The sequence below is a fragment of the Marmota monax genome, unplaced genomic scaffold (genome assembly GCF_021218885.2).
Source record: "Marmota monax isolate L192 unplaced genomic scaffold, Marmota_monax_Labrador192_F-V1.1 WCK01_AAM20220418_F8-fsc00054, whole genome shotgun sequence".
In the NCBI taxonomy this organism is placed as follows: domain Eukaryota; kingdom Metazoa; phylum Chordata; class Mammalia; order Rodentia; family Sciuridae; genus Marmota; species Marmota monax.
This window is the reverse complement of record NW_026692145.1, coordinates 5,275,653-5,288,868: the sequence shown is the minus strand read 5'-3', so window position 1 is coordinate 5,288,868 and position 13,216 is coordinate 5,275,653. Positions and strand designations below refer to the sequence as shown.

General features: G+C 36.6%; 1 protein-coding gene across 5 annotated transcripts in view; it reads left to right on the top strand.

Annotated features, from left to right (window-relative positions):
- Positions 1-13,216, top strand: part of Ocrl (OCRL inositol polyphosphate-5-phosphatase) — a 65,333-nt gene that overhangs the window by 9,669 nt on the left and 42,448 nt on the right. For 4 of the 5 annotated variants that reach the window (XM_058571474.1, XM_058571472.1, XM_046468497.2 and 1 more), the window contains exons 4-8: positions 872-910; positions 10,512-10,622; positions 11,043-11,132; positions 11,767-11,887; positions 11,971-12,132. In XM_058571474.1, coding sequence (XP_058427457.1) covers positions 872-910; positions 10,512-10,622; positions 11,043-11,132; positions 11,767-11,887; positions 11,971-12,132 — 523 coding nt within the window. The remainder of the gene's footprint in view (positions 1-871; positions 911-10,511; positions 10,623-11,042; positions 11,133-11,766; positions 11,888-11,970; positions 12,133-13,216) is intronic. The other variant, XM_058571473.1, reaches the window with a different exon arrangement.

The window sequence follows — 13,216 nt, the reverse complement described above, 5'->3', positions numbered from 1 at the left end:
TCCCTATCCTTTCTAGCCTCTCATGACCACTATTCTACTCCACATTTATAGGAGATCAACTTCCACATATAAATGAGAACATTCAGTATTTGTACTTCTGTGCCTGTCTTATTTAACAAAATGTCTTCTGATTCCATTCATGTTGCCACGAATGAGAGGATTTCATATATTTTATGGCTGAAAAATATTACATTGTGTATATATACTACATTTCCTTTATCCATTCATCACAACATGGATACCTCAGTTGATTCCATATCTTGGCTATTGTGAATAGTACTCAATAAACATAGGAATGCAAGTGTTTTATACTTCTTGTTAGGTGTGGTAGGCATTGGAGCCACAAGTGTGAACTTTAGATATTCTCTGCTACTCTACTTTTATATAGGGTGGGAGCAGAAGTAATGAAATCACTGGGAAATTTTCAAAGACTATATCTGAGTTGAGAAAATAATTCAACTTGAGGCCTGCAGGGTCACTCCTTGGCTTTTTATAATAAGTATCTAAAGGACACACATTATATTAAATCAGTATGTTACAGTTGAGGGAAATTAAACTTGTCTTCATTTGAATTAACATTGTGTTATATTCCCTATTATTAATTTGTCACTCTTAATTTGCTTTGAGGAGCTTCATTTAGTACTTATTCATTTCATTTTTCTCTTAGTTAAATTGCTCAAGTCTTTAGAACCTAGTGCTACTAATATTCTTTTTGAAAAAAAAATGCTAAACAAAAAAGGAATTTTTAATGTGTTCTAAAACTGAGGAGTAGTGACTGAGAGAAGCAGTTATTTAGTTAGGCGTATACTTCCTTTGATTGTGATGAATGATTTTATCTTCCCTTATCCTGTTCTTTTTTCCCCCCTCTCAGAAGCAGAAGAAACTCTTTTGATTGACATTGCTTCAAACAGTGAGTATCTTTCCGAATGAAGTTGATTTTCATTCAATAAATATTTATTTGAATGCTCACTGTATTTAAGATACCTTTTTTGGGTACATTTTCTATTTTACCATCTTATCCTGTAGTTTACATTTTCTTAAGAAAACCATAAAAATTAGCAATTGTCTTCCACAAACATTTAGGCTGAGTCTGAAGAAAAGCATGTGACTGATAAGAATCTTTACAAAAATTGAAAGTATGGTTTGCTTTTCTAATGCTGAACTTCTTTGAGCTACCAGTATTATTGCTGTTAGTTTAATCATTGCTGTGGAAACTGATAATTGTGGGAAGGGCTAGTAAAATGTTTTTTTTAAAGCACTTAAGGTTTATGGATGTTTTTTTGGTTACTTAAACTGCTTTATGTTTTAAGGTTTTCTCCTGCTTTCGTTATTTTTTACGTTAAATGATAGTGTTTTCATTTATCTGTTATATTATTTTGGGAGGCTACAGAATCCCTTCAATTGCTTCTCTAGGCATTCTTTTTATTTCTTAAAATAATTTTGGTCTTTTATTTAAGCCTCAGCCCCTCAAGGCATCCCTTTATCAGAGGGAACATGGTCTTCCTTTCCACTGTTTCTGTTCTCTCCTTTTTATCTGTTTGAAGCAAATCATCATCCACTTTCAGTGCAAGCTGTTCTTTGTTTATCATCTAATTGTACTGTGTTATGGAGAGGAGAAAATGAGCACTTGACTGCTACTGTGACTGCTGTGTGGTTGCTATGGAAAAAGAGTATCTGACCACATGAATCTAAATCAAATGGTTGTCTTATCTCTTGGTTGAGTCCTTGGATGAGTGGGACTTGGCACTTAGCTTGGGGCTACAGGTTATACATAATTTTGTTTAGATGCAGTTATTCCCCTGGGCACTATTAATTTGTACTGAATGATTTAGGTAGGCTTTTTATAGTTTGGGTTTTATTATTCTTTCCTTTAATCATGGATTTTGGAAATCTTAAAGACTGATCCTGAAATTCTAAGTAAACCCAGCTGCTGGCTTTTGTCACAGGATTTAAAAAGAAAACTCAATATCTATGTTTTATTGTACTTAGGCAGGAGAAGACAAAACTAAGACTAAAAAATGGAAAATCAGAGGAAAGGCATTTATACAGGGACTGATATTGCTGTTGAAATAAGATATTAAAACATCCTGTTCTTGATGTAGAAAGGTATTTGATCCCAAACTGAGACATTAAAATGAGCTGTACCTTTTCTCTTATAAACACTGAATTTATGGCATTGGTTTTGTTGTAACTTCTTCTACATAGAAATTGGTCATTCATTTCTGTGTAGAGTTCAAGTTACTGGATCATAGCAGTAATATAATTAAGTGACTAATTATAAAGTCTTTTGGTATCTCTTCCTATTTAGTAATGGGCTTCATACATAAACGCTTAGAGCATTCAGTGTATTACAGAAGGAGGACCCTGAGTTTATCAGATAGGTTTGATTTTAGTGTAAATATGAATTTCCCCATTGTCTGGTTATTGGAAATAAACACCTTTTTCCATATTTTTATTGGTGCATTATAATTACATGTAATGGTAGGATTTGTTATATATTCATACTTGCACACATGTTTTTTTCTGATTATAGAGTTAATGTATCTTCATTATGTATAATTTATAAAATCAGAAAAGTTTAAAGTATCAAATTAAAGTTATTGCCTGCAATCTAGAGATAATCATCGTAGTTAACGTTTTTTATATATTTTATTTATATTTTTGCATAATTAGAATCCTTATATATAGTTTTTGTTGTTGTTTTGTGAGGGTTTTTTCACAGTGGGAACTAAACCCAGGGCTTTTTGCATACTAAGCATGTGCTCTACTACTAAGCTATACCCCCAGCATTTTACATATAATTTTTATCCTACATTTTAATTGAATAGTATATTGTGACACTTCCTATGTCATTTAAGCTTATTTTAAGACATCATTTTAATGACCAGAATTTCACCATATATATGTCAAATATATGTATTTATAAAGATGTTATTAAATTAACATATTTATAAAATAAAGTCACTGTCAGGAAACATTTTACATCTCTCTATTTGGTCCTGTTTTATATTTTTCAGTAGAATTTTGTAGTTTCTTCAATATCACATTTTTAGGTTAAATTTTTATGGTAGATTTTGTTTGCTGCTTTTATGAATCAGTTTTTTTCTGTTCTCTTCCAGTTGTGTGTTATTAGTATACAGAACAAGTAATGAGTTGTAGATACTTAGCTTTTATCTGTCCATTTCACTGTTGATTTAGTCAGCTTTTTCACTTCTGTAACCAAAAGATCTGACAAGAACAATTATAGAGGAGGAAAAGTTTATTTGTGCTCACTGTTTCAGAGATCTCAGTCTATAGATGGACAACTCCATTGCTCTAGGCCAGAGTTGAGGCAGAACATCATGGCAGAAGGCATGGCAAAACAAAGAAGTTCAGGACATTACCAGGAAGCAGAGGGGGGGGGGGCATCCTCTCATCACATACAAAAGGCACACCCCAGTGACCCACCTCCATCTGCAACCTACCTGCCTACAGTTGCCACCCAGTTGATCCCTATCAAGGGATTAATGCACTGATTAGGTTAAGTCCATAAGGCATCATTTTACCTCTAAGCTTTCTTGCATTGTCCCACATGTGAGCTTTTGGGGGACAACTCGTATCTAAACCAAAACAACTGTATTTTTACTACACTTGGTTGTTTGTTTGTTTTTTTCCATTTTGGTAAATAGCCTTAATCATCTGTAAATTATAATTAAGTCTCCTTTCTATTAGCTATAACTGAGTTTTGGTTCATGTCTCAATACACCAGTGGCATTTTAGGGGACCAGTATTAAATCCTTATAAATACACCCCAAATTCCATGAGAATTGCTTCGGTGGTGCTTCACAGTTAAGGACATTTTTGCCTGTTGATTTGGCAGGTTTTTTTTTTTTAAACAAAGCCTATATTAAGAAATTCCATTTATTTCAAGTTTGTGTGTTCTTTATTTTTTTGTTAGAGAAAATAACTTTTATTATTGAATAAGCATTAAAACAGAATGTGATGCACATCACAGAGGATTAGCTAAGAAACTACAAAGACAGAAATAAATCTCACTCATTTATGTATCCAAACAGATACAACCCATGATGCACATATTTGCAAGGTAAACAATAACTAATTTTCAAGAAAGAGAACTTGATGGTATCACATATGTCACACAGTTCGTGCTAATTTTACCTGGTAGTTTGAGTGACTATCTGCATTATTTGACTGACTTTATCCAGAGGAAAAATAAATTTCCCATATTTTTATTGGAGGGGCCAGCTTTGCAATTTGGAGCAAAGTTCCCACAAAAGTTAGACTCAAAGACATGTCTCCTTCTTGGTCATATTGTGTGTTCTTTAAAAATCATGTATATATACTGAATTTTATTAAATTTGTTTTCATTATTTTATGGAGATGGTTATATTTTCCTTGTTTTTCTTACCTATTAATGGACTGTATTGTACTAACAATGTTTTTTGTTTGTGTGTTTGTTTGCCATCCTGGGGATTGAACCTAGGGGACTCTACCACTGTGCTATACCCATAGTTCTTTTTATTTTATTTTGAGAGATTGTCTCATTAAATTGCTCTGGCTGGCCTTAAACTTGTGATCCTCCTGTCTCAACCTCCTGAGTAGCTGGGATTACAAGTGTGCAACAATATGCCTGGCTACTCTACTAATTATTAGTATTACCCTTCCTAATTTATTATTTAACAAATATTGTTGAGTACCTTCTATTTGCCAGGCATGGTTGTAAGAGCTTCAGAATCATCAGAGCACAATATAGATAAGGTTAGTTCTCCTGCTTTGGTTCTTCTTGTGTGATATTTGGTATGACAGCCACATAGATGCCTATAATTCATTAATCCCTTCCATAAAAGTATGAATACATTTTATGGCCAGGCACTGTGCTAGCTCTAGTGATTTAGCAGAAAACAAGAAAATCTTGATAAATTGTGGATTTTAATACAGGAAACAGACTTTAAACTGATAAGGTACAGACATTAACATGATTGCAGTTTTGATAAATACTGTTAAAAAAAGGTATAAAGAGTATGTAAGCGGGATAACTAGATTAGGAAGGGTAGCTAGGGAAGGACTCTTTGAAGAAGACATTTAAAGTGAGAGCAGGGGGGCCAATAACAGACAGATGCATACAGGAGAGAAAAAAGTATTCCAGGTAAACCAAGGTGGGAAGTAGATTCACAGTTTATTGGAAGTAAAAGATGACCAGGGTGCCTGGGCTTCAGCACCAAGGCAAAACAGGCTAGAGCCAGATGCAGCTGAATCTTATAAGCCATACTGTTGAATCAGCATTTTTAGGTTTTAAGAAATGAGAAGACAGCAACTCGGGAGGTCAAGACAGGAGGATTACAGGTTTGAGACCAACCTCAGTAACTTAGCAAGACTCCTTCTCAAAATTTTTCTTTTGTGTGTGTGAACACTTGTTTTCATTTAGTTAGGTAAATACTTGCATGGAGACAACTTTATAAGAAACTCTTGAACTGTTTTTCCAAAGAAGTTGCACCATATTGAATCCCACATTGATTTCCAAGAATTCTATTTACTCTGAATTTTTTAAATTTTTTTAATATTTAATTTTTAATTGTAGTTGGACACAATATCTTTATTTTATTTTTATGTGGTGCTGAGGATCGAACCCAGGGCCTCACATGTGCTAGGCGAGCGCTCTACCGCTGAGCCACAACCCCAGCCCCTTTACTCTGAATATTTACCAGCATTAATAATAGTTGGATTTTTTGACATTTAATTCTCTCTTCTAATTTTGCAGTAGTATTTAATTGTTGTTTTAATTTTCATTTTCCTAATGATAAATGATGATGAGTATCTGACACGCTAATCTGCTCTCTCTATATCTTCTTTTTAAAAAATTTGTTCTAATCAGTTATACATGACAGCAGAATGCTCTTTAATTCATTGTACCCAAATGGAGCACTATATTTCACTTCTCTGGTTCTTTTTTTTAATATGTTATTTTTTAGTTGTAGATGGACACAGTATCTTTATTTTATTTTTATGTGGTGCTGAGGATCAAACCCAGGGCCTCGCATGTGCTAGGCGAGCAAGCTACCGCTGAGCCACAACCCCAGCCCCACTTCTCTGGTTCTAAGACACCTTCTCAATTAAAAAAATCCCAGCAGCTTGAGAGGCTGAGGCAGAGGATCATGACTTCAAAGCCAGCCTCAGCAACTTAGCATGACCCTGTTTCTAAATAAAATACAGAAAGGAATGGGGATGTGGCTCAGTGGTTAAGTGCCCATGGGATCAATCCTCAGTACACCCCTCAAAAAAAAAAAGAAAGAAAGAAATGATAAGAAAGTGACGGATTTTATGCTGAGGTATCATAATTTTCATAGAAACAGAAAGACAAGCTAGTTGGGAGACTTTTTCAGTAGTATAAAGTGGAAGTATAGTGGCAATAGATATGGAGAGAAGTAGAGCTGATAGATGTATATGGAGGTAAAATCAATAGAAATTGGTTTGGGCATAGGAGTGACAGGAAGAGAAATGTCAAAGATGAATTCCAGGTTTCTGGCATGAATGTGGATGATGGTACCCATCATTTGCATAAATAGGTTACAGAAAGAATGAGTTTTCCTTTGAGAGAGTGTCATGAATTCAGATTTAGCTGTGTTTAGTTGAGACAGTTGACTGTAGATGATAAACTGGCAGCTAAATGTATGCATCTGAAGCTCAGAAGAAAGATTTGGGCCACTAGCACATAGATAATATTTGAAATCATGCGATGGCTGGGTACCATGGTGCATGCCTGTAATCCCAGTGGCTCAGGAGGCTGAGGCAGGAGGATCTCGAGTTCAAAGCCAGCCTCAGCAACTTGGTGAGGTCCTAAACAACTCTGTGAGATCCTGTCTCTTAACTGAATACAGGAAAGGGCTGGGAATGTGACTCTATGGTTAAGTGACCCTGGATTTAATCACCGGTACCAAAAAAAAAAAAAAAAAAAGAAATGAGAGGACTGATGATGTAACTTACTGGTACACTGTTTGCTTAGTACTGGTTCTATCCCCATACTGGAATTCCAAACAAAGGTGGTCTTGGTAGGAAGAAGTTTCTTTCTTGTCAGAAAGGAAAGGAGTACAATATGTAGTTTTCCAGGTGATGGCTTCTTTTTTCTGAAATATGAGGTGAAATAATCTGCTTAGAATGAGAGGGCATGAGAAGAGAAGATAAATGAGAAGGTTAAATAATTATTCCAGGTAGTAGTGGAAGACTAGTGACTGTGGAAACAGATTGCCTCCTAGGATAGAGGGCCTCGTTGAGGTTGGCAATTAAGAATTTATAATGATAGCGTGTGAGTGTATACACATATTTGTTTACTATCTGTGGTTGCTCAGTTTTAAGAATAGAGAAGGCAATTAGTTGGGTTTTTGAGGGTTGGAATTTGGTCAGGTGGTGCCTTGGGTGACCATGGGTAAGGCAGTTGTGGGTTTTTGGACAGTGAGAAAGTGGAAGAATCAATGGGCTGGAGGTTCCCATGAGGGTAACGAACAATTACAGTGGGGATAATAAGCAAGTAAACCGGAAGGATTAAGAAGTTGGCTTGGGATATTTGTCATTGTGGGGGCTTTTTGAGGGGTGGTGGTACTGGGGGATAAATCCAGATGAACCCAGGGATGCTTTGCCACTGAGCTGCATCCCCAGCTCATTATTATTGTTGTTGTCGTTATTATTTTGAGACAAGCTCTCACTGAGTTGCTTAAGTCCTCACTAAGTTGCTGAGGCTGGCCTCAAATTTGCAATCCTCCTGTCTTAGCCTTCCAAATCTCTGGGATTATAGGCATGCACCACCAAGTCCAGCTGGCATGGGATATTTGAATTAGAGATTTGTGAAATGGTGATGTTTCTATGATTAAAAAAATCCAGGGTATAACTGATGGAGTCCCAGTAGGGACTGAGGGAGTGGTGGCTGAGGTAGAGAGGGAAGGCCATTGGATGAAGAAGTTGAAAGTGTCCACAGGGTTTTCTGTGGTAATTTTAAAGAGACCCAAAATAATGGCAGGAGTTTGAGAAAGGAAAAGATCTTACATATTGAGTATTAAATTCTAGATTCCGAGGTTTTTAAGAGGTGGTGGATGGTCTTATAGAGGAGGAAAGGCAAGAAGATGATTCAATCCAATGGGTAAGCACCAAAGGAGAAAGGGTTTTTCCTGAGGAAGGAGAAGATGAAATGGTTTGGAGGTGGTATTACAACAAATAAGGACACCAACTTTAAATTCCATCCAGTGTAAGCCCAACAAGGTGATACGTGTGTGTTTGTGTTCGTTCCATCAGGTGTGAAAGAATATAAGCAGCCTCCCCTAAGAGGACCACAGGGGAAGTGCCCCTCTTAGAAACAAGCCAGTTTGCAGTTGACCCTGATTTTCAATCTGGATACACAGTAGAATCACCTGGGGAGTGTTTTTAAAAACTGCCAGTGCCTGGGATTTATGACCAGAGATTGTTTTAATTGTGTTGGGTGAGGTCCAGGTGTCAATATTTTCTAAAATGCCTCTGATTATTGTAATGCATCCATGATTGACAGGTACAGGGAATGTTTAATGAAATTGAAGATATAATAGGGTTTGCTGTTCACGGAGGGCCTGAAGAGCTTTGGAAAGGGAAGAGAGTAAAGGCCAGGTTATGGGATAATTTGTGCTCTTTTCCAAGAAACATGGTGAGAGAACATCCAGTGATATTTTATAAGCAATTTCTGGCTATTAAGTAGGTCAGTTTTATATTTTCTAAAATACATCTTTCAAGACTTGTGGGAGAAAGAAAATGTGTATTATTGTTCTAAATTTCTATCTGGTAGAAGCTGCTCCTTTTAAACTATTTTGAATAAAAAAATTATCTGAGAAAGGGAGGACTTAGTATGCCCTAAAGGAGTTTTCCTCTGTATCTTCAAGGCTGCTCCTAATTGACACTCTATTCATTCTCCTTCCTTTGTTTTCCTCCTTACAGGCACCCTCATTAATTTTCTTGTCTCTGTCTGGTCCATTTGGATGCCTTCTTTCACATTTTTCTTAATTTTTACCTTTTTTTTTCCTTCTTCTGATCAGTAATTTAATTTTCCTTTTAAAAACTCATTATATGAAAATAGAAACAACAACAACAAAAAAAAATTAGAGGACAAAAGAGAACCAAAGGTTCAGAAGTGAATTTCCACCACACACACACACACACACACACACAAAAAAAACAAAAACTAGGATTTTCTTTTCATTTCATTTCCTTTGCAATTTACAAGTGTGGAAGAGTCCAGTTCAATACTTATTTATTAAATGCCTTTTGTCTATGAAATCTGACATCACTATCACCAGCAGAATAGTTTGCCTGGGGTTTTCTCAGTTTTAACCTTGAAATGTTGAATTGTAGGATGTTGCTTAGTCCCAGACAATCCTGAGACAGTTGGTCACAGTAGACCATGGAAAGTATTGGGTAACCTGTATATGCAGCCTGCCCTTTGTCCTTAAGGAGCTCATAGTTTGGGGAGGGAAGGGGGAGCAGGAATCAGCATACCTAGTCAATTTGTTAGAATAAGAATGTAGCAGGGCGTGGTAGCTCACTCCAGTAATCCCAGTGGCTCAGGAGGCTGAGGCAGGAAGATGGAGAGATCAAAGCCAGCCTCAGCAATTTACTGAGGCCCTAAGCACTTCAGTGAGACCCTTTTCTCTAAATAAAGTACAAAAAAGGGCTGGGGATGTGACTCAGTGGTTGAATGCCCCTGGGTTCAATACCCAGTACCAAAAAAAAAAAAAAAAAAAAAAAAAACCAGAATGTAAACCAGTAAGTATATAGTTTTCCTGACTCATTATATCCAAATAGTTAACTTAAATAATAACTATGGGGCATCAGAAAGAGGAAGATAAGATGTTATACCCATAAAACATTAAAGCCCAAGGTAAATTTGTGTCTAGTTGGCTATATTTGGACCAAACCTCTCCTGGACATAGATCATTATATTGCTTTTGTAAGTTCATGCAAAGCATACATTTTTCAGTTGAGAATGAGATGTAGATGCTTCTTTTCCACATACTTCAGGCCAATTCCACTATTTTTAATGAGTTCATAAATTTAATTTACCCTGAACCTATAAACAACCATTTTATTTCCTTTATCCTCTTCATGCTTCAGATATTCTTACTATATTATCTGGAATCGAAATGGTAGGAATTTTCTCTTGTGAATAAGAGGAGAGTGATTGAGGAATTTATCTTTTCCTAGAATTTGGATGTTTCTGCATTGTCATCTGAGAGAGAGATCAGGTTTTAGTGTGTCTATCTCTAGATCTGGCTGATCTTTAACACAGTTGTCATCCCTGAGAGTACTGTCTTCTTCCCTTAGGCTTCCCTTCTTGATTCATCCCCCACCACCACACCAAATCCCTTGTACATGTGCTTCCTATGTTAGAGGTCTGGAATCTTTTGATATGGACTTTCTGATAACCTGGTAAGTTGAGAATATGATCTCAACACAGTATTGTATCCTATGACTGTCTGTGTTTGGATTTCAATTCTTTTTAGGTGGCTGCAAAATTCGGGTTCAGGGGGACTGGACCAGAGAGCGTCGCTTTGAAATCCCTGATGAGGAACATTGTTTAAAGTTTCTCTCAGAGGTCCTTGCTGCTCAGGAAGGTAACACAAGACTCAGTAATTTTCTTTCTATTATTTTAATGGGAGTGAAATACTGACATGTTGGTTCAGAAGCAAGTGGCCTTTAGCAAAGTGCCTCACCCTTGAGCCTTTATAGTTAATTTTTTTCTTCAGGAATGAACCTAGGAATAAGTTAGGGAACTTGTCTATTTAGCTATAAGGGCACTGAGCCAATTTCTAGAACCTTCAGTGTTATGTCATGCAGTTTACCACACATTGCAATCTTCCTTCTGCCCCCAGATGACCCTAGAGCTGCCCTTATTTCCTTAGTCTCTTCTATTACTTTAAGAAATTGTGCTGGCCCTTGCATTTGAGGAGTGTTGAGTGAATTGCTTTTGCTTATGATAAATTTCATTCAGAGCCTGGCTCTCCAGTTTCTGACAATGACCCTTATCTTTCCAGCTCAGTCACAGCTTCTTGCTCCAGAGCAAAAAGACTCATCTAGCTGGTACCAGAAATTAGACACTAAGGACAAACCTTCTGTTTTTTCAGGTACTGAAAGGATTCTTTTCTCCCTGGTTGCTGTGATCATTTCAGATCATTTAGATTTTATTAGGCCAGATGAGATGATATGGATTAAAGCCAATGTCAGATACAGACTCCTGTGGAGTGGTTTTATTGAGTTTGTGGCCACTGACTAATGTTCACTCCTAATCCTTTATGTGGTTTAGTAGCTCTTCAGGAGCCAGCAAAGTGGTAACAAGTACAAACTCCAGAGCCAGACAGCCTGGGTTTGAATCTCAAGTCTGACACTTACTAGTTATATGATCTTGGTCAAATTACTCAACAACTCTGAGCTTCTGTTTCCTTTTCTATAACATGGGGAAATTCTTACAGTGCCTACCTTGTGAGGTTTTGTGATGATTAAGTGAGGTAATGATATAATCACTGTCAAACAGTGCTAACTCTTTAATAAATGTTAGCTGTTATTATGCAGGTTCCAAATTAATGTAAACATCTGTTGTTCTAGTTAGTGTGTCAGTGCTTCAGTGTTGATGTCCTTCTTCCCCCAACCTAAGTAGTTATGACCTTTTCTGTTCAGTAGTACTGCTGCAAATCAAAGCTGTGTCTACCCTGGCTATATGTTAGCTTTTTCCCCCATTTGACTTTGGGTTCTGGTCCTCAGGGCTTCTTGGATTTGAGGATAATTTTTCATCTATGAACTTGGACAAGAAAATAAATTCACAAAATCAGCCTATGGGGATTCATCGGGAACCCCCACCTCCACCTCCTTCATTGAATAGAATGTAAGTTTTACATTGAGGCATTTCCCCAGTAGGAGACTTATATTTTAGGTAATTTTACTTTGAATTCCTCATTTATTTGCTAGGCTTCCACGTGAAAAAGAAGCTTCTAACAAAGAACAGCCCAAAGTGACCAACACCATGCGGAAGCTCTTTGTACCAAATACCCAGTCTGGCCAGCGGGAGGGTCTCATCAAACATATCCTGGCAAAACGAGAAAAAGAATATGTCAACATTCATACTTTCAAGTTAGTCTCTTTTCTACTTATTGAGTCTAAAATGTTAGGTATAACATGGTCATTTGATTCAAGCCCCTGCCTCGATGCTGGTCAATAGCATGATATCCAAAATAATGTAGAGGCTACAGTTTCCCTTGGTTTTTCTACCTATTAATAATGTCACATCTACTATTGTTTCTATCCACTCTTAGGGAACAAAATCAAGCTCTCATATACTAGTGAATTGTTCCCTAGAACATTTCATAAGCAAGTATGTATATTTATCTGGCCTGCTGAATTTTTTTCCAGTTAATATTGGAAAATTAAAGTTCACCATTACTTCTTAACTTACTTTGGTAAATTAAAGAAAGTTACTCCCAGTCTTCTTGGTTAAAAGGTCTATCAATGGGATTCTTTCCTCTGTATTATTTTTCATTTCACCTTTACTTGTTAATATCCTCTTCTCTGGACCTGATATAGGTGATGTATGGCATCTATCCCTAGTATGTGAAGCAACAACACCTCTCTTTGTTATTCATGAAGAGAATGTCCATGTAGTCTAAGACTCCAGTTCCATCTGCTGTCCTATTATGCCTTATTTATTCTAATTCAATCATAACTATATCCTTATGAAAACTTTCAGTTCCTCATATTCCACACGAATATTTGTATGTAAACACTTAAGACAGCCCTTCTGCTTTCCTCCCTTAATACTATATCTGCCTCATCAGAATTTCCTACGCAGATGTCCTTGTAATCCTTTGGGAAGTGAGTTTTTGGATGCAACTACAGCTCCTTACAGAACAGTTATCCATATTAGAATAGCTTGCAACATGAAGATACCCCTTTGCCATCCATAAGCTCTCCATTCAAGTAAGACTTTGGATGGGTTTAACTGAAAGAAAATGTGGTAGAGCAATTAACTTTGTGTTTTTAAATTAGAGACTTGGCTCCTGTTGTAGATTCTTTCAATGTAAAATTTAGGGAAAATAAACCTACTGCCTTTGTACTCTACATGCAAGAGCTTTTTCTCGTGTGTGTGTGGCAAAACACTTTGAGGAATTATGTTGGCTTATTGTGAATATACCCTTGTGTAGAAATGACAAGAGAAGAT